The sequence below is a fragment of the Lachnellula hyalina genome (genome assembly GCF_007821495.1).
Source record: "Lachnellula hyalina strain CBS 185.66 chromosome Unknown contig00077, whole genome shotgun sequence".
NCBI classification, from domain to species: Eukaryota; Fungi; Ascomycota; class Leotiomycetes; order Helotiales; family Lachnaceae; genus Lachnellula; species Lachnellula hyalina.
In genome coordinates, this window is record NW_022157191.1 from 90,994 (window position 1) to 113,221 (window position 22,228).

Below are 22,228 nucleotides of genomic sequence, written 5' to 3' on the forward strand. Positions count from 1 at the left end.
CCAGGATCTCCTTAAGTCGCCTCTAGCATACAGAGTATTCACGGTACAGAAAGTTTCTAGAAGGGGGCCATTGTCCTGGCCCCCCAGGATACTCATGACTTGCAAGTCCTTCAGTCGGTCAATATTTGCTGAGAAGCACTATGTCGCAAAGAGAAATGAAGATCGCTATCATCAACGGCAAACACACAGTTACTATAGTACCTTATATTCTCCTGCATTATCGCGTCATCTCAACATATATCAGCATGTCACATAGTGTAAGGAATGCGGCTATTGCTCATGAGCCTATATTCAAATGAATTTCGAAAAGCTCACGAGCAATGGACATTCAAGCTTTTTTTATATTGCCCTCTGGATCTTTAGCCAGTTTGTATAGCAACAAGCCAGTAGCTACTGCCCTATAGAATGGCTGTGTGTGTAGCGGAATAATTGTTTGCTGCTAATCAACCTTAAACGCCAAGCGGATACCCCTGATTTGTGGGGAAACCCTGTCCGCTCGCCAAAAACAGGGGATGTAAGTACCGTTCAACTTGTGGGAGGAACATTTGACAATGAAACGGAATAATCTCGTCTCTTCAAAAGCGGAAGTTGATCTAATCGAGTGTGGTACGCTTCGACTTTGCAGCAGAGAATAACTCAAATACCACAGGTCCACAAACACCAATGTAACGTTTGAACGGAGGATGTCTGTCAACTACAGCTTTTGAATAATCACCATCGTTTTATTCGTGGAAGCATTTATGATCCAGGCTTCTATTTCTAGCAAGTAGTTATTTTGCCGCTTACCCATGACATCGAAAGCCTGGGAATGTCAACTTTTTTCTTACAGCAGCTGCCTGTGATTTAGTCGGTAGCGGTTGTATTCCTTTATATAAAGAAAACAGTCCATGCTATTTCAAGTAAGATCTCTAATACCGCAAATATCAAGCATTTGTATCACCTAAGATAACCACGATGAAGCTTTCACTTCTTTCCAGCGGCCTTGCTATAATTTTACAGCTTGCTTCTGCAACTCCAACCCCAACATCGGACGAGAATGTCGTCCAGGAGAGAGCAAATATTGCAAAGAGAGCAACCATCACAGATATTGCGACTACGGGCTATGCTACACAGAATGGAGGGACAACTGGAGGAAACGGAGGCACCGTCACTACAGTCTCAACTCTCGCGCAGTTCACGACTGCAGTTACCAATGGCAAGCTGACACCCACTCATAAAACATAAACAATACTGATACCCGTGTTCAGATGACGTTGCAAGGGTTATTGTTGTTTCTGGGACTATCACTGGTTCAGTTCAGGTGCGAGTTGGGTCCAATAAGTCTATAATTGGCAAAAGTGGTGCTAGTGGGTGCTCCTGTCTTGAACGCGTATATTTATTCTCTAACCTTGTACTAGCACTTGTCGGTATTGGCCTCTACATCAACAAGTCTGCGAACGTAATCGTTCGAAATATTATTAGCCAGAAAGTACTCGCGGCCAATGGCGATGGAATTGGCATCCAGATCTCAACAAATGTATGGGTTGATCATTGGTGAATGGATTCCTTCCAGCCTCCTGACTTTGACTAATGCTCTTAGTGAGTTGTCATCTGACATGGACAACGGCAAAGACTATTATGATGGTCTTATTGATATCACTCACGCATCAGAAGTAAGGAAACACAATCCGTTCAATTCATTTCTTTTGTTAAGCTTCCGATGTAGAAAGTGCTAACGCTAGGTCATATAGTGGGTCACGGTCTCTAATTCATACCTGCATGATCATTACAAAGCCTCTCTCATCGGACATAGCGACAACAATGGTGCTCAAGACACGGGTCATCTGCATGTTACTCAGCACAACAACTATTGGGAGAACATTGGAAGCAGAACACCTTCCATTCGTTTTGGTACTGGGTAAGTTCTATTTTTTCATTAGATAAAGGGAGATCCAATCATACGAGGATAAAGAGAATGCCTAGCAAAGCATTCAACTGCTTGAACAGACAATGACTAATTTGTTAATCCCGGATAGTCACATCTTTAACTCATACTTCAACAACATGAGCACTGGAGTTGATACCAGAGATGGTGCTGAAGTCCTGGTCCAGAGCAATGTCTTCACTGACGTTGATGAGCCCATCGCTGCGCTATACAGCGACGATACGGGGTAAGCTTTGACCGGAAATATGCCGAATGGAAAAGCTTTTCGCTGACAACCGAATCAGATACGCTGTAGCCATTGATAATGATCTTGGTGGGGAGTCAAATACCGCGCCGGTAGGAAACTTGACTGCTAGCAGTATGCCATACTCCTACTCGCTTCTAGGTAGTGGGAGTGTAGTTGCAGCTGTTGTTGGAACTGCTGGGGCTACACTTTCTTTTTGAGAAAAGGAACCAGCAGAGATCGTGCAGGATGCATGACAGTATGGAGGAGAAGTGAAGTAAGACTGGCTGAAGCTGCATTTCGCAGTTCTTGTACATATTTGAATCAAAATGGAAGGGTAGAAGTCGTTGGGTATGGGCTGCCTTCAAACGAAAGTTTTGGGTGTCTCGGACTTTCTGAAACATCCAAGTCATCCCCCACGAACACTCAGTCCACTTATGCTACTCAGGCAATACTTGAAACAAATGACTTCCTCACTCGAGAAAAGAAAAGAAACCCCTAAGAATACCACATTGGCTCAAAGACTGTTAGGGGATGATGCGTGATGGACGTCGACCATTAGGTCCTTCTTTTACCTTGGCAAGCTGAATATCAAAATCATCTAGTTTGGTAAGGGGATTATAAAATTAGGATATAGATGACTGTAAGACTCGAGGAAATGCAATGAAGATTGGTTGATGAAAATAAGAAGAAACGATTGATGATACGATGGTACCGCGGGTACCTAGTACTAGTTAAGGGAAATAAAGTACCCCTGCATTTGCCCGTCTCCACCGCTCTGCAAGCCCAGCCCCACTCTCTCCTCTCCTCAGCCTTTCCACTTCGTAACAGCTCACACGACTCAATTCATGGCTACTAATTCTATAGTTCTTGGGACATCAAACTGCAGTACAGCATGTCCACGCCAGTCATGAACTTTCTCCAGAGGGGCTCGAAGCTCCCTTCGCCACGCTTTTCACCAATTGTCCGAGTAGGTATAGTACTTCCATATGGCGCGTTGCCAGCGGTTCAACTAACGCGTAGCCTTGTAGCATAATACCCTACGCGTGAGTGGGAAAGGAACCCGATTTCAGCCAACATTTGCAGGCTGTTCCGTTATATGCAATACACTGGCTAGGCCTCATTCAGGAGCATTAGAGTCTGGTCGATACATTCAAGCAGCACTTGGTCGAGGCTATAAACATAGTTCAAGGTCAAGCCCAAGCCCAAGGCCTCGCCCTTCTGGTCCTCCTGATCCTCCACCTCCACCCCATTCCAGCCCCCAAATTTACGACTCTCCAGTTCGTGTAGTTGGAGGTATTATCGCCTTATGTATATCTGCTACTGCATGGAACGAATACATGAAGACGCAGCCGGTGACTGTACAATCCAAATGGCTGTCAGATTTCCGCAACTCTTGGATCCTCTCACGACGTAACATGGAGGAAGGACGCTGGTACACACTGATTACGTCGACATTTATGCATAATGGATGGGGACACCTGCTATTCAACATGCTTGGGTTGTGGTCATTAGGAAAGCCGATTGCCAGAGCGTTTGGTATTCCCAGCTTCCTAGCCCTCTATTTTGGGTCTGGAATTGCAGGCGGCTTACTACAGGACTGGCACTGGAAAAGAACACTACCGCCAGGAGGTGACGCTGCTGCAGTTGGGGCATCAGGCTGTGTTGTCGGGCTACTTGGAGCTTTGACATTGGTGGCTCCACGGATAGGTGTAAACATTTTCTTCGTGCCTATGACCATGTGGCAGTCGACTCTTGTGGGCGTTGTATTCAGCGGTGTATGTATTCAGACAGGTTTCCTGCCGTGGATTGGTCACGTCGACCACTTGGGTGGTATGGCATTCGGAGCTGTATATTGTGAGTGAACCCAGAGCTTAAAGAAGAGATTCTAGTCATTACCAATTGACCAAAGGAGTTCTCGGACGATGGCTGATCTCATGTTTCTTACAGTGTTCCTTGCGATGCGTAGAGGTAGAATATTTTCTCGTAGAGCGCCGAGGTATTGAAGAGGAGGGAGCAAAAGCCCTCAATCGACATTGCTGGCTGAGACACTGCCTCAAGCTCGCGGTGGACAAGAAAATCGGCACCAATTATGATGTTCAGGCGGGATGGCACATCTAAAAGCCGACGATAACGAGTACCGCTCCATTCGTCTTCTAAGCACGACGGAGAGTCTGTATGATTTATAGTATGTGCTAAAAGATGCTTCATTGCTAGCATTCGTTCGTACTGTCCCGGAGGAGCTCAAATCTGAGGCCGATATTCAAGATCTACCTTCCCAGAATCAAAAGTCTACCTAATAGACGAAATATTGTGGAGATATCTACTTTGATATGATGTTAATTATTTATTGATCCAATCTTTGATTTACCGCTGGAACGAACTGAGTAATGACGAGAAGTCAGATATCAGACACATGGGAAATACACTGTAATCTGATAGAATATGTAATATCTTCTGTCCATTGACAAGTAAGCTTGGGGTGTTTTTCTGGATAGTATATACTGTACAGGTATTGTACGGCACCATTGTCACGCTACCGGTTTTAGAAATTCTTTTAATCGAAGCAAGAGTTATTGATTATGGGAATCTTTACAGATCTTCAGGTACATAAGGAAGTAAAATACAAATTACCTAAGTATATTTTGTTGTCGTGTGATACTTTCAAAGGCAGAAAGTCCTGTTCACTAAGTTTTGACGATCTTCGGCTGAAGCTCCCGACGCCTTCAAAAGCTCCAGCCCGAGATTCTTTCCCGAATCAACACAACAACCCCCAAAATGTCGTCCTCGCTCCCCCTCCAAATTGCAGAAACAATACAGACCGCCTCCATCAACCGTCACCCCTCACCAGACCATGACCTCAACCCCTCCACCACAGCCTCCCAAAAACAGCCCGTCTCCATCTCCGACCCCGAACCCCCAGCATCCGAGTCCTCGCTGGACAAATACGCCTACGATGACGAAGAAAGCATTGATGAGGAGGATGATGATGATGATGACATACCATATAGCGTGTTGAAGCCTGTGCCCAGAAGACTGAGCTTCGGTCCACTGCCAGATCTGAGGTTCGAACAGAGCTATCTGGCGAGCATTGCGGGGGCGGAGACTAATTGGAGGGTGGCGTATATTACTATGAGGGATCAGGTACGACCTTCCTGTATCCAATGCCAAATATGTTTAGTTTCTAATGGGGAACATAGGTTCTGTTGCCGCTTATACAAGGCACAGTCTGGAGTCTCGCGCTCCACGGCTGGCGATTCTGGAACCGCAGCGCGAAGCTGAGTGGACAGGGTGTAGGGGCAAGAGTCAGGAGGTGGTGGTACAAGACGAATAATTGGCAGATGCCGAAGAGCCTGAAGAGTTTTGGGAACGATAAGAAGCTGGCGGCAGACGTTGAATATGTGAGTTGGACTCGCTCTGGCCGGGTCCCCTGTTTTACTGATGTCATGTAACAGTATTATAAGACCCATGATGCGGGTGGTGATTGAAAGGCGGGAATCTGTACAGTTTATAAGTTCAAGAAGATGAGCCAAGGGTATTACATGGGCGGCGTTAGGTGTACAAGTTATAGGCAAATAGAGCCTCAGGACTGCCATAGTGCAGCCTTTCCAATACTTAACGTTCTCGAATCAAGATCCAACACTTGGTCCTCTTGTGATGTTTGTTCTGGCTAGGCTGGCCGACATGTGGAACACCTGAGCCAATACCATAGCACGAATATCCCAGTATGATTTATATTTAGAGGAATGGCTTTTGGTCAGGGAACCGTCATGAATTATGCCCTGTAAATTCCTGATGAAGAATCTGGCCATTTAATGAATAGAAAAACAAGTAAATAGACTTAAACTCCGAAGTGATCTTACCAAACTTCAAGAGCGGCTTGGCTAAGTCGCTGTCTTGTAGCCTTTCTTCACATAAGTTCTGAATTAGCCATTCAAATAGACATATAGCGTCACGTATTGGAATGCACGCTGGGCTCCTCAGCTTAATTCGGCCCTCTATTTTCGTACAGAGCTAAGTCCAAGCCAGTAAATACTGTTCTCTGCGCCAATAATGTATTGCGATATCGCCTCAAACAAGCCCATCTACCTGCGCCATGCCTTTACAAGTAAACTGCCCGCCATTTTGGATATCCCTGATAAATGAAAATTTGACCTCTAATACTCTTTATGGTTTTCCGTAGCCTACATCGATGGATGGTGGATATGTATTGGGTTTCTCTGGACTGCGGCGAAAAGCAAGTGGAGATCTGGAAGTGGATGGTGCTGGGGCCAAAGGTGGTGGTGTTGAACGCTTGGGGGCTTCGGGCCTTCCTAAAGAGACAGGTGCGGGCTTCGCGTTTTCTTTGCCTTGAGATATCGAGGAATCGACTGGAGCGGTGGCATTGGAAAAGAAGTTTGGGCTTCTTGGGACATCCTTCTCTGGAGATACCCGAAGCTTGATGACTGTCTTCCTCTCGGGAGTTGGGGTCTTGACAGGCAGCTTCACCACAAGGCTCTTTTTCTCTCCATCTTCCATCTCCTCATCCTCATCACTAAGTTCGTCCTGGTCATCAGCATCACTTGCAAGAACGACATCGTCTTCTTCCTCATCGTCACCGTAATCTTGCTCACTTGCATCGGCCTCTTCATCGCTCGTCATCTCGTCTACATCGTTGTAGCCTTCGATATGCCGGCCTCCTTTGGGCGCCAGGCCGATGGTAGAATTAGCTGCCGCTGCCGCTGCTCGGCGAGGGCGACCGCCATTATCACCGCCAGCTGCATTTTCAGGCCCGTCGCTAATACCTTCATAGCCTTCGACAGTAACCGCCTGTCCTTGAGCGCCACTAAGTATGCTCTCACCATAAGCACCGCCTTGACGTGCCTTAACTTGACGACCACTCTGGGTAACTGTAAGACCGAGGCCTTCAGCAGGAGTATGGGCGCGAGTATTGCGAGTAGATCGACGACTAGTAGTGGTATCAGAATAGCCTTCATCTTCTTCCTCACTGTACGTATACTTCATTCGCTTTCCGCGAGTTCGGCCCTCGTACATCGAGAAGTTGGGTTCCGGTCGCTTGAACTGGTGCTTGCGAGCTTGTCGGTATTCTCGACGTTTCCGCTTCTAAAGTAATATGTTAGTATGAAAAGATAGGATATGAAATATCAAGTAGCTTGTGAGATATATCCTGCCTCGCTTGATGAATGTATCAAACAGGGACATCATCCATGTACTTCCTTGTACCGAGTGCCTCACATGAAGTGATTGATTCAGGAAGTCGCTACCAGGCAGTCTTCAAAGTTGACAGAAGATTGTCTACTAGGACTGGGATGCTAGGTCGCAGAAGTCTAAAGGAAGACCATACCTCTAGTGTAGCCTCAAATAGAGGAATTGCTGCCATAATCTTGCCACTCAAAGTTCTCGCCTTCTGGCCACGATCCTCGTTGAAAAGCTTATCTGCCAGTGCCTTTAGATTATCTATGTCGTCGGCAACACTGAACCAAGTTCGCTTGATACCAGTATGGTTACTCTCCCTGTAAACCCTGAAATTTGTGTCATCAAGACCCTGAATAAGATAGTAACGGCGCTTATCTCCATCGGAACCCCAAGGTTGTACCGAGAGTGGTTGGTTAAGATCGTCCTCGTGGCGGTTCTGCTTGTATGATGTCTGTATGATACCCTTAACAGCGTCGGAGGAGGACATGGACCAGAGAATGAGTGTCCGCAGCAGCGTAAGCTGTAATGATAGTTAATGAGATGGGCCACCGGTTGTACGAAGTAGAATGGCTTACTCGCTGGGTTGGGGTCATAGTTGCAAAGGTGGCACCCCCTGATAACGGATTTTTGCTCTCCCAGTCCTTTGCCCATTGCAACTTATGGGTTTGTATAGCTTCCTCCAGCGCGCGATTATAATGGCCGGCCCTGTAGAAACATTTCGAATTAGTGACAAGTCCCAAAAAAGGCAGTGAGGGTGGTGCGCCAGGTTGCGCCAGCATACTTCACATCTTGCTTCCTGTTCAGCAAAACTCCCAGCAACGCGCAGAGAAATTGCTCCACATGCTCTCCAGGGACTGTATCAACTATATCTCGTTCGAGTTCTTGGGGACCGAAATGCGCAAGGGATTTTGCGAAGGCTTCTGTGAAGCGGGCGCGAAACATGACAATGAACTGTACAAAAAGTCGCGTTAGCCAAGGTGGATGGAGACAACCACGCGTTTTTAACGTGTAGACCGTTTAGAGACGCGAGGGCGAGTTCGCACACTTACTGCGATATCTGGGTTATCTGCCAATACATATTCGTGGGGGGGAGAGGGCTCTCGTTTGGGGCGCGGTGGTGAGGCTTCAACTCGGGGTTCTCCAGTCGGGCGAGGCGCTTTGGAGAAGAACTTGAGGATCCCATCCTTTTTAGTTAATTGTAAATTAGTCTCATCCTCAGAAGGGACAGAGGATAGGTCGGAGGAGTCGTCGGACATTATGTTGTTGTTGGTGGTGGTTGTGGTGGTGGAGGAGTGTCGATGTGGGAAGGGAGATGTGAGGTCACAGCAAGGTCAAAGATATTTGCCGATCGACCAAACAGCAGCGGGTTCCTGGGGCTAGCTTACATGGTCACGTAACATATAAAACGCAAAGGACTGTGAATTGACTGATGAAGTAGAGACCTCCATTTCCATTGATATATAGCTTTCCATCAACTTCATAGTTCCACCACCAGATTCCGCAATGTTCCCGCAACCATATTCCCAAGACCTCTGAATATCCTAGCAGGAGCGAGATAATCAAGCGACCTCGTAGCAGTGGCATGCATTCTGGTCTCTCACAATCCAGCTCTCTCGAATAGATTCTCGAAACTTTGTCGTTCCAACTTGCTGCATGATCCACGGATTAGTACTTCTCAATTTTGTTTGAAGGCAAAACATCTGTTGTAAGTAGTGAGTGATTCCTTTCAATGATAGAGGTGGTGTCGCATAGTGGGTGGGTCATGGATTAAACGCGGACCTTGGTGAGGTTCAAAAACCATATTGACAAACCAGCCCAACCACAAAGAGCCTCGCTTACCCATTTGCACTCTAAGCATGTAGCTTGACGGCCATATGAAGTCATTGATAAATTGAAATTATACTGCCTACTTCTGCATGCGCTCTCGCAAGTACGAGATTGCGAAGAACCCCCCAACACCCACAAAATCGCGACAGTGTACGCAAATATGGAAGCATAAGGGGGCTCTGTTGATTTGAAATAAAAAGGATTGATGTGAACAATTGTAATTGTAATGTCGTAAGTTTAGTTGGGGGAGAGGGAAAAAAGTTGAAGCCCGAACCCGACAAATTGAAACCCTCACCACGTTCCATGCCCGCATCTTAGTAAACGCATACCACCTAATATGCCGCAAACTATCACGGCAATCCAGCACCGCCACCAGTTCGGATCTCGCGACACTTTTCAATGCGCTTATCAAGGACACTGAAAACCAGCATAGAGTACCTTTCGACGCCAAAGAGCGCGCGCAATAGCTTCTCTGGCCAGAGCAAATAACGAGACTGACGAGGAACCAAACATAGAAGCCTGCTCATTCAAAATGCAGTCGAGTCTGTCGGGTGATGCACGATGGTGAGATCAGGGGAGAAAAGATCAACTTGACCCTTCCCGGTGAGTCTCATCACGTATCTAACAATGTCCCAAAGAAAGTGAACCAATGCAGCGATGGCTGAGCAGAGATAACATATGAAAGGGGATTCTCGTGCGCCAATGCCTGTGTTCTGGTCGAACACTCACTTGGGCTGTTTGAGCAATCCAGCTGGTCGTCTTCTCATAGCGAGGCGAGGCTACAAGTTTGGCCAGGGATTTTTTTTAGCGCGATCACGTGGGTGTTTTACCCTTAGCGCTAAATCTTCCCACACATCGCCAAAATTCCGAAAAGTTGCAACTCTTATTTTATCAACCACTCCGAATACTTCGACCATGGGGCGAGTTATCCGCAATCAGAGAAAGGGCCGTGGCTCTATCTTTACTGCCAACACCCGGTTGAACAAGAACCCCGCGAAATTCAGAAACCTCGATTATGCGGAAAAGCATGGATATGTTCGTGGTGTCGTGAAGGAGATCATTCAGTAGGAAATTTATTCCAGTACGGCAAGCAAATGGAGACACTGACTCTGCGATTCTTCAGTGACCCAGGACGAGGAGCCCCTCTCGCGAAGGTTGTCTTCAGAGACCCATACAGATTCAAGCTTCATACCGAGACATTCATCGCCAACGAGGGCATGTACACTGGTCAATTCATCTACGCTGGCAAGAACGCAAACCTCACCGTCGGAAACGTCCTACCCCTCGGCTCTGTCCCAGAAGGAACCGTCGTCTCGAACGTGGAGGAGAAGGTTGGTGATCGTGGAACTCTTGGACGCACATCTGGCAACTACGTGACCGTCATTGGCCACAACCCTGATGAGGGCAAGACCCGTGTCAAGCTCCCATCCGGCGCAAAGAAGGTCATCAAGAGCAGCGCGCGTGGTATGATTGGTATCGTCGCTGGTGGAGGAAGAACCGACAAACCTCTGTTGAGTACGTTCGCTTTATCAAATTGCTTTTGGGTTACAGTACTGATCAATCAACAGAGGCGTCCCGTGCGAAGCACAAGTTCGCTGTTAAGCGTAACTCGTGGCCCAAGACTCGTGGTGTAGCAATGGTAAGTTCCCCCCAACGTTCCAAAAAACTTAAAAGAAGATATACTAACAACAGACTTAGAATCCCGGTACGTTTTACTCTTATACTAATGTGTGTCTATTGCTAATATGTTCGTTTAGTGGACCATCCCCACGGTGGTGGTAATCACCAGCATATCGGAAAGGCCTCTACAATTTCGAGATTCGCTGCGCAAGGTCAAAAGGCTGGTCTCATCGCTGCTCGCAGAACTGGTCTGTTACGTGGTACCCAAAAGACCAAGGACTAGATTGGGGGAACGGGTCAATGGAGTTTTTACTTTGCTTCGCATCCATGTATCTCTTGAAAGGAGCATAGCGAGGATGAATGAACACTTTGAGCAACGGATGTATCCCCATATGTGATGTGAATGTTGCTTATGTGATGTGAAAAGTTACTTGCAAATCTAGCATACACAGAAAAGTTGACGCATTCAGAAACCACTAACAAGACTATAATGTCGCACAAGTATCAAGTGATTCAAGTTGTATATTCAATGGCTAATTTGAAGGGACTACCAATCCGCCTACTTCGTCAAGAGGACCTCTCCAAAATTTAGCCGGTATGAAGGGAGTACTGTAGTACGACATTTCTAGATGCTTGCTCGAGCTGCTTTTAATCGTCCACTTATCGTGGGACATAATCAAACAGGCCAAAAAAGGAGGGCTTGGTTAACAACTTTGTTTGAGGCTTGCCTTGATGCTCGCTTTGGTCTTGTTGAACTGTGGTTTACTTACTACAAGTGAGCAAGCGATCATGTAACTTAGAAGCGAACCTAGGTATATTCGGATCGCCTTTCTATCAAGGAGCTGTAGTAGGGCGATTGAGTGCGGAAGATGGTATTGATCGTCCACTGGTCGTGAGACATTAAACTGGTCAAAACTGAGGGTTGTTGATCATCTTTGTTGAATCTTCAAAGCCCTTTGCAACTGTAATTAAATCGCTCACTTCAATTGGGGATTCTAGGATCCTAGATTCTCATATTCCAGACCGTTCCCAGGTGTATTACTGTATCGTCGCTCAAGTGAGGAATTGTAACAGTTGGATCAAAAAAGGAGATTGAATCGATCGGCAAATCTCTCCGACATTTTGCGTTCCTTCCTCGCAGAACAAAACCCCACCAACCCCTCACCTCCCTACCTCAATTCTCCTGTCCGGCAATTCATTCACCTCCAACCACCATTCAAAAGACAAGAACCATGTCTCCCACCAAAGAATACGCTCTTCTCTGCTTAGAGAACCCTTTGCTTGGTAAGTTCAAGCCCGCAAATGTTTATCAAAGCTTTTCTCTTCATTCGGCGCTGGCAAGGGCGCTGTAGGATCCAATCCCCGAAACTTCAAATCATGAAAGCTTCAGCGGGAATGGGACAATCTCGCATAACATGAGAAATGCTAACAGTACTATCCCACAGATATTCAAGCTCCAGGGAACGATGAGCTCTTGGCTAAATATGGCCTCGAGGCCGACAATGCCATCCTCGCTGAAGAAAAGCACCTCGGGATCTACGAAGACCTCCTGAACAACTACTCTGCAAAGCTGATTGCAGGGGGCGGTGCCCAGAACACTGCCCGTGGAGCTCAGTACATGCTGCCTCCTAACTCAGTCGTGTATCTTGGTGGCGTTGGAGACGACAAGTACGCTGCAATCCTACACGATGCTGTGAAGCAAGCTGGCCTTAGAGTCGAGTACCGCGTCGACAAAAAGGAGAAGACTGGCCGTTGCGGTGTTGTTATTACGGGCCACCACCGCTCTATGGTCACTGATCTGGGTGCGGCTAATCATTATGATTTGGATCATCTGAAGAGCCCCGAGGTGTGGAAGCTTGTTGAAGGCGCCACTCACTACTTCGTTGGCGGGTACCATCTCACAGTCTGCCCGCCAGCTATCATGGCTTTGGCTGAAGAGGCTGCCAATAACGACAAGTCGTTTGTGTTCTCGCTCTCTGCTCCTTTCATCCCGATAGCCTTCAAGGACGCTTTGGATGCTACGGCCCCGTACTGGGATTACGTGATTGGAAACGAGTCTGAAGCGCTTTCATATGCCGAGGCACATGGATTGGAGACTAAGGATATCAAGGAGATTGCTAAGCATTTGGCTGCGTTGCCCAAGGCCAACAAGAAGAGGGAGAGAGTTGCCATCATTACTCAAGGCACAGACCCCACTGTTGTTGCTACCAATGGGGAGGTGAACGAGCATGCAGTTCATGCTATCAACCCGAGCCAAATCACCGACACTACCGGTGCTGGAGATGCGTTCGCTGCTGGTTTCACTGCTGGTCTTGTTGCTGGTGCCCCTCTTGCTCAGTGTGTCGACCAGGGTCAATGGCTGGCAAAGCTTAGCATTCAGGAGCTTGGTCCTTCGTAAGTTTTAATTTCATTTCAATTTCAGTGTCACAGCACGCTTGTTGGGGGATAATGATATTCTTATTGGCTATACGCCCCAGAAGTGAACGCGCCAATGTTGAGAAAAAGAACTGACAACCACTATAGTTTCCCATTCCCCAAGCAGACGTACACAAAGTCTTAGGTTATGATCTTTATTTCCAGCAAGATTTGTTAGACGGCGTTCGGAAAAGGTTTCAACAACGGAGCGGAGCGTCTACAATCTGACGATATGGCGCATATGAGTTATGACCCGGTGACGATGATCCTCCACGATCACATATAGAATAGTAGCGTTTTAGACAACTAAAAAGTCCAGTCTTTTCCTGCCAGAGATGATACCCCATTGTACTCCCATTCAAGTATTATTCTTGGAAACCCACAGGTAAATGTTGGTCAAGGTGGCCTTTCGATGATAGGTTTCCGAGTGGCGCTTGTCAGGGGGGCATACGTCATCCATATTTGATTTGTTCCTTAATACGAATCAGAAGTCTCAGCCTCCTTGATTACCAGGAGGAGTCTGGGAGTAATTGCCATGGCGAGGTTGACTACCATTCCAGATGGAGCTACGCAGCATAGCATTGGTGTCGAAATCAGTTCCACCGGCATAAAAGGTACTGTTGTTTGCAGTGTTGGTGGGAGCAAGTTGACCAAAAGGACCTCTTATACCACGAACATTTGGTTGTTGTTGAGCCAGTGGTGTGTTGTTGGCGTACAGGCTGCTTGAATCAGAAAAGCTGGACGAGGTGATTGTCATCGGATGAAATTGCTCCGCCAGTTTTCGTTGCAGAATTTCATTGATCGCCTGGGATGATGGATTGGATGCCCGTTTTCCTCCCCACATATCCTGCGAATCTACCATGTTTTCCAGACGTTCCTTTGAGGATCGCCGGTACCCAGTGACTCTTTCAAGGTGCCCAGCAGCCTCCAATTGTTCTTGCTTATTAGAAAGCGGCATAGGTGACATTTGACGTCCTGTGCTATAATGACGAGGGCTAGTTGACTGGAGTTCGTTTGGCCGAGGTGTAAAGGCCGAGTTCCACAAACCCGGGAGACTCGGTAACATCTTGGGTGAACTCTGAACCTGGTGAGACCTGAAACCATTGGTGCCAATGGGAGCAAAAACCTCGTTTGCGGTGCGACTATGCATACCATAGGACGTCTCGTTACTTGCGGTCTGCTTGCTACCGGATGGCTCAACAAGGCTATCTACCATGTGGTTCATGGAAATGTCAATGCTGTTGTATGAATCGGAAGCTGCAACACTTTCAGCTGGTATTACAGCTATGTTTCTGCGAACTGTTTCCGGAACAGCGAAGTTATTGCTGCTTTGTTGGTGGCTCTCAAAAGAAGCGGTCGGGTAACTGCTGTTTGGTAGAGGTCTCTCCGAAGGTGTCGATTCTTGATATTGGATTGGACTTGAAGGGCTAGCCATTGCCAAGCCTTCCTCGATGAACATAAAGGCTGCCGTCTCTGGTTCAAGAATGATAGGACACTTGACATCTTGGTGTAGAACTAGGGCACAAATTATGATGTCTCGGACACGAGCCTGCATTTCCTCGTTGGGAAGGCTTCTCTTCGTGCCTGGGTCTGTGATGTGCAACTTCAAGCCACCATCATCTTCAACGAATAGGTTGCAAGCGCCAGGAAGTGTTGGGTCACGCAACGGCTTGAAGCCGACGGTGGTTTCATCCTCCTCCAACAAGTAATTGACCGAACGAAGACTGTCGACCGGGAAGAAATGGGCAAGTCGGGTAAGCACGTCGGCATACATCTTCCACATCTCCTTCGCGTGGATGACCACGGGGCCTATCTCATCACTGGCAATGATCACAGTAGCCTGGGAAGCGAGCCAAACACTATACTGGCGGAGCGCTGGGAGAACTCTGCGAGCTACTGCTGTGACCTTCTCTCCCAAAGAGATTCTTGTAGGTGCATCGGTTCCAGCAGGAAGGTCTTCACCAGATGGTTGATCCTCAAGTTCTGGCTGCAATACCTGTAGAAGCATGAAGTTCATGCGAAGATTCAAGGTGAGGAAGAAGTAGTATGAACGGATGAGCTCCGAGCTCGCACTTCCTGCTGCATCTATACTTTGGTTAGTTATGTTATTTAGAACTTATCCGACCAGTACCCACCTTTGATACGCTGCCCAGCAAAAGATTCGGCGGAAAGGTTGATGAGGACCACCTTCTCGAGTGTCTCTTCAAATGACTCCTCCTTGAGTAGCAGGGTAAGACGAGAAAGAACTTCATTTTCAAGCTCCTCATGAGTTTGGAAATCAACCCCATCATAGAACTTAGCATGCAGTAAAACAAACCACCAGACCAAAGTACTCAGGGTGTCCGTCTTGGGTGGAACACGCTGTTTCTCTTGAGATGTTTTGATCTTCTTAAATTCAATCTCAAGATTTCCCTTTGCCAGGTCAAATGGCTTCTTAATAGCGAGGGCTCGGTAAAGATGGTAGACTGCATCCAGGTGATTTCCGTCTGCGAGAGCGACAACTGCCATCTGATTGTGAGCAGTGCCATCGTCAGGTAAGAAATCGTTTGCCAACTCATAGTAGCCCAAAGCGGCCGCCCAGCTTCGATCCTTGGTTCGCAGGTGGTTGCGATAGCGAGAGAGATCGCCGAGGCGAAGAAGGGTGCCATAACAGGAATTGTCAATCAGATGTTCGATATCTGGGGAAACCTGAATCCGTTGATCGACAGATTGAGTATCTAGCGACAGTCGATGCGCAATCCGGCGCAACTCTTTCATGCCCTCAAACCGTGATGCCAGGCGCTGAATATATCCTTTGTAGAAAAACTGGCTTGTCTTGATGAAGTCTGCATAGCGCTTCTCCAACTTGCGTCGCTCGACTACATGTTTCTTCGGACCCTCTTGCTTGTAGTGATCGACCCGCTTTCGATACCGCTGATTGATCCTGATGTGGGAGTCCCAGAGACATTTCTCTACCTCATGTTCGTGGGCGAACTCAATGTCGATTAGGATAGTAGCTTCACAGGCAAGGCGCAACCTAGAGAAGTTAGTTTGTGATAAGATTGCTGGCTCATCTTGGACAGAAAGCATAGGGGCGCAATGTGACAGGCTGAATCGGCCATCAAAATTGTACAATGTTGAATACTGGGCTTTGCGCAGAGGACGAGGCTGGATATGCGAGAGAGATGTGAGGACATACTGTTCGATTAAGTTATCGACATCCTCGAAAGGGGGGGCTTTGTCGTCCAATAAGAGCGACAGGTGTTTTGCAAGTTGGCTTGCTCTCCTACGACTGTCAGCCATAGTCTGTCGGCAGGCAGAAATATATATGAATATCTCGCAGGAGGCGAAATATCCCCCGGAAAACCAGACTTACTTCCAGGGCTTCGAAGCTGGGGATGCCATATTATTTATTTGCATCGCAGGCCCTTGATCCCGCGGCACCTCTATGTTAGATTTGCGCCTCGAGGTCCGCAAATGGGTGGTGGGAGAATGAATCCATCCGGGTCGGTTTGGTCAAATCGTGATAAATTTAAGCAGAGGGCGCTAACAAGCGGTGACAGCCTTGTTGCCGGTGAATGATGTGAAAGTCTCATAGGAGTTGGGAAATGGTATATTTCAACATCAAAGAAAGAAGAGGGATGCCGATGACTTTGGAAGCGTAGAAACGCAACGCATCGCATCACGTCGTTGTTCTTAGACCATAACCCCCCTGCTCGTCGATCTTTGTGGCTTCGCAGTAATGGTGGGGTGGGGAAAACGAGGCTGAAGGATGAAAATAGGCGCCCGGTCATTTATCGCAAGGCTCCTCCAGATAGCCATCCGCCTTGTAACAAGATCTATCAGGTGTAGAAAATCGCCTTTCAAGACAACAACAAGCAACACGACCTCTTCAAGTGCCCAACAGCAAGCTCCACGAGGGACGTCTCTACCTAGGTGAGGCACTGATATGAAATTACATTACAGCAAGCATAAGGTAGGAAAGATTATTCGGATTTCAGTTCATCATCAGAGTAATCCCCCCGCATTAGTACTTGAAAAGATGGCAAAGCGCTCACGAGATGATTTTGAGCCTCCCTCGGACCTCGACAACTTAGGAGACACTCCTGCTGTATCCATCACTCATTTCTCCGCCTCGAAATTCCTTCAACTCGACCCAGATTCTTCAAGCGGTGAGACAACGCATCACACCGAGATGAGATGCTCATTACCACCACATCGAGAGACACTATCCTTTCCATCCCTTGAAATTTACGAGGTACATTACAACAAGACACACTTGAACAGGTGTTTAGAGTGCCGGAAGAATTTCCCCACAGAGCATTTCTTGAATTTACACATTGAGGAGAATCATGACGCGTTGGTGAGCGTGAGAAGGGAGAGGGGAGAAAAGACAGTGGGTTATCCTCCTGATCTGTTGACTTGTTGTTAAAACTCTCAAGTATGGCTGTTTTGTTGAAGACTGCGATCGAATATGCTCCACGCCGCAAAAGAGACGCATGCACCTGATCGACAAGCACCTCTTTCCTAAAGAATATGATTTCTACGTGGTGAACGATGGAATAGATCACCGAAATTCAATGCTCTGTTCTGGAAGACATCGAAGGCGAAGTTCCGCAGTCCAGCATATGACAGAGATTGAAGACAGGGCCAAGAAACGAAACTCAAACCTGGAAACGATTGCTAGTGCTCCGGGAGGGGATGTCAAAGGTCAAGATGGGACGGAAAGCTCCGAGAAGGATGTAGACTCTTTGCCCTCTTCAGACGATGCGGACATGGAAGGCCTCACTGGTGCAATGTCCTCACTGAAGTTTGTACCTCCAAGTGTTAGATTTGGCCGGGGGAGAGGACGGGGTAGAGGAGGGTTCAGCCGCCGAACATGATGAGAGCTATGGTTACGCTTATTACGAGAAATATGACGCGATGAAGATTCATGAATTGAGCGCGGAACAATATATTATCATTCATGGGTATCAGTAGCCTATTCAACGTGCCTCTATTTCAGAACGCCAGAAAATCCCAGTCATTTCATGTACAATTCGTTTCCCCACCCACGGTTCAAAAAATGCCCATTCGTGTTCCCCATCCATCGCCCTTCGGATTAATCACAATCTGGTAGGGGAACGGGTTTGCTTCGCTCGTGGTGATGGGTGGAATGTGATCTTTCTCTCGGTTCACTGTTGTCACGATCTTCATGGCGGCCTTCAGCAGCATAGCCTCCATAGCTTTTCGGACTTTCGCTCTCTCTAGAGTACGCTCATTAATAAAGTCTAAACACGGCAGCTTGAAAGAATGAATGTACCTGTTTCGGTCCTCGGCGTTGCCAGCGTCACATCTAACGTCCATTGCTCCCAACATACCTCTTCATCTGCTTTCATAAATGACCAGGCCTTCCGGCGCTTCTTTTCAAAGAACTGGACAGCCATCGACCCTCTCACTCCGGAATTCCGCGTTCTCATATCCGAGCTAGTATCTAATTGTTGCACGAGCGCCGCCGTCCTCTGGTCGATCAAGGTCTCCAACTCTACATCTTCAACTACGGGTAAGGTAAGATCTAGAACATCGCGCGTCCGGGGCCGAATAGCGGGGAAGAATCGGTGGAAGAAGATGGTATGCAAGATTCCTAGTGATTAGAGGTCAGCGTAATGGCCAGATGCGGGTCCTTCCATAGCAGTAAGCAAATACCTCTCACGACATCTTTGACCGAGGAAGGATCTGCGAAGACCTCTATGATGTATTCGGGCGGCCTGCGCTGTTCCATTGCTACTAGATTGTCTAGCATTTGCCTTCCACAGGGTTGGGTTGGAGTTTGGAGTTTGGAGCTGGAGTTATGTTGTCACGGTAGATACAGTACGAGTACTGTACTGTAATGGGGTGGGAAGCTTTATGCGAACAATGGAGGGGTAATTGTCCTCGAGTACTCGTACAGTAGTGGGCTGGGCGCAAGTGTGGCTGAGGCTATCGTTCGACCCACTCTCCGATTAGACGATGTGTGGCAGGTGCAGAGTGTGGACATTCATCGCCGAGGTTCGCTTTCTAGAAAGGAGCTTCACACGGGGTACTTTCGTCGAGGTACTTATATGCGCCAGCACGCCACGCCCTTGACCACAATTCTCCGGTACGTGTGGCTTCTCCAAACGGCATGTTACAGTCTTTGTAACTACCCAACAGTCTCAAGTCATGATTGCCGCTACCCGTGGGTGGTTTCGGCGCAACAGAACACCCCTTACTGTTGGAGTTGGAGTTATAGGAGCGGGCTATGTAGTCACTCAATATGTGTTGGGGAAGATCTCTGCTGCACGAGAACGCATGAGCAGTGATCGCATTGCTCGAGAGAAGTACGATGGATTATGCGAGAGTTGACTAGGATCAAGCTGATGGTTATTTGTAGTCTCCGCCGGCGATTTGAACAGAACCAGGAAGATTGCACCTTCACAGTGCTTGCCCTCCTCCCAACAGCTACGGACAATATACTTCAGGAACTACAAACAGAGCGAATAACCTTCGAGTTACAACAACAGAAAGCTGCAAAATTGGCGCGTGATGGAGAGCCTCATCCCTCAGAGTTGGGCTCTGGCCCACCAAGTGTGACGGACGATGATGGCAGGAGTATGGCAAGTCTGCAAAGTGAGAGTGGAGTACACGCCAGCCAGATGGGCATTCCATCTGCAACATCAGCGGGAGACGGTCCCCAAGATGGAGGCCAACAAGCACAAAGATTACGAAGGACCAAGGTGCAATTATGGAATGACCTTAAGATTAGTTGTAAGTTTGGACGTATGGGACCTAGAACTATGCTAATTAAGTGATAGCAATTACTCGATCTTTCACATTGATCTATACGCTTGCGTTACTGACACTCCTTACCCGGATACAGCTAAATCTTCTTGGCCGTCGAAGTTACCTGTCCAGCGTGGTGTCACTTGCAACAGGCGGAATGGAGCAATCTACAATCACCTTAGAGAATCACGATGACGATAATCCGGACCAGGCATACGGCAATGACTTTGAAACTAATAGACAATACCTCACTTTCAGCTGGTGGCTACTACACAGGGGGTGGCGACAGGTCATGTTAAAGGTTGAAGCAGCCGTGAAAGAAGTATTTGGCAGTTTGAGTATCAGGGATGAGATTTCCATGCATAAATTCTCCGACTTGACTCTCCAAGTACGAATGAAAGTCGAAGGAGCCACTGATGCAGAAAGGAAAGCGGGTAGATGGTTGGAATTTCTGCTCCCACCAAAAGACCAAGAGGACTTTGTGCTGAAAGAGTCTGGAATGACAACCGAGTCATCCTCGACAGCAGCATCTGGAAACACACCTCTTCGACGCCTCTTGGACGAAACATCAGACCTCATCGACTCCCCACCATTCTCTCACGTTTTAACCCTGCTCCTTGACGCCGGGTTTTCAACACTTGTGGAACGCAAAGTCTCGGAGCAAGCTTTCAAGATTCCACCCACATCTGATGTACCAGACCTCAATGCTCCTCGGATTACAGAAATTGTGGATGTCAAACCAGTCAGGTTACCAGCTGTGCTCGCCATCTTAAGCAGGCAAGCTCATTCGATTGGTAACGGTGTACCAAATGAGTACCTCCAATCGATGGAGCAAGTTAGGGATCTAGAAGCCTTCGCAGCAGTTGTCTACTCGAGCAATTGGGAGAGTGAAATCAGCCCAATGAACGAAGAAAGCAGTGCACTCTTCACGCAAGAGGATGGACCTGCCGGCCCAGAGATCGTCGCAGCAGATTCAGGGTCTAATGCGGGCACTGGACAAGAGAGCATCGTGGACGTGGGGGCAGCAAGTGCGTTTGAAAGTGCCTGGGGTAAAGCTGTGGATCACGGTGCAGAGCCTGTCTCTTCTTGAAAGGTTCATCAGGAGTCGGGCATTTGGTTCTGGAGTAAATAGGTTAAATATGGGGATGGAACTAAGGATGGACTTTCAGAGGGGGGTGGGTTGGAACATGTAAGATACCACGCTATACTACCTCTAATGGCATTGAAGATTTATGGGCTATTCTTTGCGCCTCAAACTCCTCCGTGATATCTTCTAAACGCCATGCAATGCCTGAATCTCTAATCATATAGTCGTACCACCATATCTAGTTATAGCAGAAGGAAATAGCAAAGCTAAACGAACCCTTTCACAAAGGTTTCCAGACCCATCTCAAATTTCTCGTTTGCGACTCCCTCACCCCCTGGATGCTCCACAGGACATATAGGATTCTTCACCACTACAGAATATCAGCGCCCATAGAATAAGATGTTGCAGCATCACATACCGTATTCGACCCAGAGATTTACATATATTTGGTGCAGAACGTTGCGCATGTTGAGAGTTCCAGTATCGGTAAGCATCACGAATTTGGTACTTGTCGGGGTCTCGAAGTAGTGCAGCTTGTATTGGCCTGTTCGAAAGGAAATGAAGCTGTAACCCTCCAGTCAGTTTGCCGTTTCCTCGCAGAGCTCTCGGAGGTGTTCACCTATCGTCTGGTCCTCCAAGTTTCCGCACCATGTTTCGCAGCGAGAATATCGTTCCGAAGATGAGCTTCGCATCATCCTGTGCGCTCAAGCGTGCTGGGCGTGCTCTCGCGGGGCCAAGGTCGGGGGGAGCTCCATTGCTCGTTGCGCTGGAGTCGGAGATGGGTCGGATGGAGGTGCCACCTCCTGAGATTGGCCGGTCTTGCCTAGCCCAGAGTTTGGAGTAGACGCATTCCGCTGGGAGTGTGTTAGTTGGCTTAGTTACAGGACCAGTGAAAGTAGGAGTGGATGCGAAAATGGCACCTACTATGCCGGTCGAATATGTAGAAACTGTAGACCACCATGATGCTGCAGATAGAGTGGAAGATTAACAAACCAACCTTACAGTAGAGCTCAGAGCGGCTGATAGACACATATTGACGGGCAGGGGTAGGGATTGCCTACACGCTAAAAACAAGCTTTCGCTGAGCTTCAGCTAAAAAGATGTAAGCGTGTGCCTATTGGCTGGAATCTACTTTTAGGGATTCACAGCTTGACCTGACTCGCCCCCTCCCCTCCTC

General features: G+C 47.8%; 13 protein-coding genes across 13 annotated transcripts; 8 read left to right on the forward strand and 5 right to left on the reverse strand.

Moving 5' to 3' along the window:
• Positions 1-954: 954 nt before the first annotated feature.
• On the forward strand, positions 955-1,962 carry plyB (putative pectate lyase B; the record flags this gene model as incomplete). Its single annotated transcript, XM_031148962.1, has 5 exons — positions 955-1,185; positions 1,301-1,346; positions 1,398-1,516; positions 1,731-1,897; positions 1,926-1,962. 5 exons carry the CDS (start codon positions 955-957, stop codon positions 1,960-1,962), a joined length of 600 nt encoding a protein of 199 aa, XP_031004881.1.
• An 81-nt stretch (positions 1,963-2,043) lies between these two features.
• plyA_0 (putative pectate lyase A) lies at positions 2,044-2,368 on the forward strand (the record flags this gene model as incomplete). The annotated part of the gene is made up of 2 exons (XM_031148963.1): positions 2,044-2,150; positions 2,209-2,368. The coding sequence occupies 2 exons, from the start codon at positions 2,044-2,046 to the stop codon at positions 2,366-2,368; spliced, it is 267 nt and encodes an 88-aa protein (XP_031004887.1).
• Positions 2,369-3,487: 1,119 nt separating this feature from the next.
• On the forward strand, positions 3,488-4,153 carry RBL12 (RHOMBOID-like protein, mitochondrial; the record flags this gene model as incomplete). The annotated part of the gene is made up of 2 exons (XM_031148964.1): positions 3,488-4,004; positions 4,098-4,153. 2 exons carry the CDS (start codon positions 3,488-3,490, stop codon positions 4,151-4,153), a joined length of 573 nt encoding a protein of 190 aa, XP_031004886.1.
• A 772-nt stretch (positions 4,154-4,925) lies between these two features.
• Positions 4,926-5,635, forward strand: LHYA1_G004000 (Uncharacterized protein; the record flags this gene model as incomplete). The annotated part of the gene is made up of 3 exons (XM_031148965.1): positions 4,926-5,291; positions 5,348-5,548; positions 5,603-5,635. The coding sequence occupies 3 exons, from the start codon at positions 4,926-4,928 to the stop codon at positions 5,633-5,635; spliced, it is 600 nt and encodes a 199-aa protein (XP_031004929.1).
• Positions 5,636-6,314: 679 nt separating this feature from the next.
• LHYA1_G004001 (uncharacterized protein) lies at positions 6,315-8,599 on the reverse strand (the record flags this gene model as incomplete). The annotated part of the gene is made up of 5 exons (XM_031148966.1): positions 6,315-7,250; positions 7,492-7,863; positions 7,919-8,048; positions 8,125-8,294; positions 8,393-8,599. The coding sequence occupies 5 exons, from the start codon at positions 8,597-8,599 to the stop codon at positions 6,315-6,317; spliced, it is 1,815 nt and encodes a 604-aa protein (XP_031004930.1).
• A 1,486-nt stretch (positions 8,600-10,085) lies between these two features.
• On the forward strand, positions 10,086-11,073 carry RPL2 (60S ribosomal protein; the record flags this gene model as incomplete). The annotated part of the gene is made up of 5 exons (XM_031148967.1): positions 10,086-10,234; positions 10,294-10,685; positions 10,739-10,809; positions 10,869-10,875; positions 10,928-11,073. 5 exons carry the CDS (start codon positions 10,086-10,088, stop codon positions 11,071-11,073), a joined length of 765 nt encoding a protein of 254 aa, XP_031004931.1.
• A 949-nt stretch (positions 11,074-12,022) lies between these two features.
• On the forward strand, positions 12,023-13,273 carry ado1 (Adenosine kinase; the record flags this gene model as incomplete). Its single annotated transcript, XM_031148968.1, has 3 exons — positions 12,023-12,074; positions 12,236-13,184; positions 13,213-13,273. 3 exons carry the CDS (start codon positions 12,023-12,025, stop codon positions 13,271-13,273), a joined length of 1,062 nt encoding a protein of 353 aa, XP_031004932.1.
• A 425-nt stretch (positions 13,274-13,698) lies between these two features.
• Smg7 lies at positions 13,699-16,589 on the reverse strand (the record flags this gene model as incomplete). Its single annotated transcript, XM_031148969.1, has 3 exons — positions 13,699-15,290; positions 15,341-16,470; positions 16,561-16,589. 3 exons carry the CDS (start codon positions 16,587-16,589, stop codon positions 13,699-13,701), a joined length of 2,751 nt encoding a protein of 916 aa, XP_031004925.1.
• A 637-nt stretch (positions 16,590-17,226) lies between these two features.
• znf511 (Zinc finger protein) lies at positions 17,227-18,067 on the forward strand (the record flags this gene model as incomplete). The annotated part of the gene is made up of 2 exons (XM_031148970.1): positions 17,227-17,580; positions 17,627-18,067. 2 exons carry the CDS (start codon positions 17,227-17,229, stop codon positions 18,065-18,067), a joined length of 795 nt encoding a protein of 264 aa, XP_031004926.1.
• Positions 18,068-18,242: 175 nt separating this feature from the next.
• On the reverse strand, positions 18,243-18,966 carry mug66 (Meiotically up-regulated protein; the record flags this gene model as incomplete). The annotated part of the gene is made up of 3 exons (XM_031148971.1): positions 18,243-18,430; positions 18,487-18,807; positions 18,870-18,966. The coding sequence occupies 3 exons, from the start codon at positions 18,964-18,966 to the stop codon at positions 18,243-18,245; spliced, it is 606 nt and encodes a 201-aa protein (XP_031004927.1).
• Positions 18,967-19,364: 398 nt separating this feature from the next.
• On the forward strand, positions 19,365-21,054 carry PEX3 (Peroxisomal biogenesis factor; the record flags this gene model as incomplete). Its single annotated transcript, XM_031148972.1, has 3 exons — positions 19,365-19,522; positions 19,576-19,949; positions 19,997-21,054. 3 exons carry the CDS (start codon positions 19,365-19,367, stop codon positions 21,052-21,054), a joined length of 1,590 nt encoding a protein of 529 aa, XP_031004928.1.
• Positions 21,055-21,317: 263 nt separating this feature from the next.
• Positions 21,318-21,545, reverse strand: Trappc1 (Trafficking protein particle complex subunit; the record flags this gene model as incomplete). Its single annotated transcript, XM_031148973.1, has 2 exons — positions 21,318-21,421; positions 21,470-21,545. The coding sequence occupies 2 exons, from the start codon at positions 21,543-21,545 to the stop codon at positions 21,318-21,320; spliced, it is 180 nt and encodes a 59-aa protein (XP_031004923.1).
• A 121-nt stretch (positions 21,546-21,666) lies between these two features.
• LHYA1_G004009 (uncharacterized protein) lies at positions 21,667-22,012 on the reverse strand (the record flags this gene model as incomplete). Its single annotated transcript, XM_031148974.1, has 2 exons — positions 21,667-21,905; positions 21,976-22,012. 2 exons carry the CDS (start codon positions 22,010-22,012, stop codon positions 21,667-21,669), a joined length of 276 nt encoding a protein of 91 aa, XP_031004924.1.
• Positions 22,013-22,228: the final 216 nt, after the last annotated feature.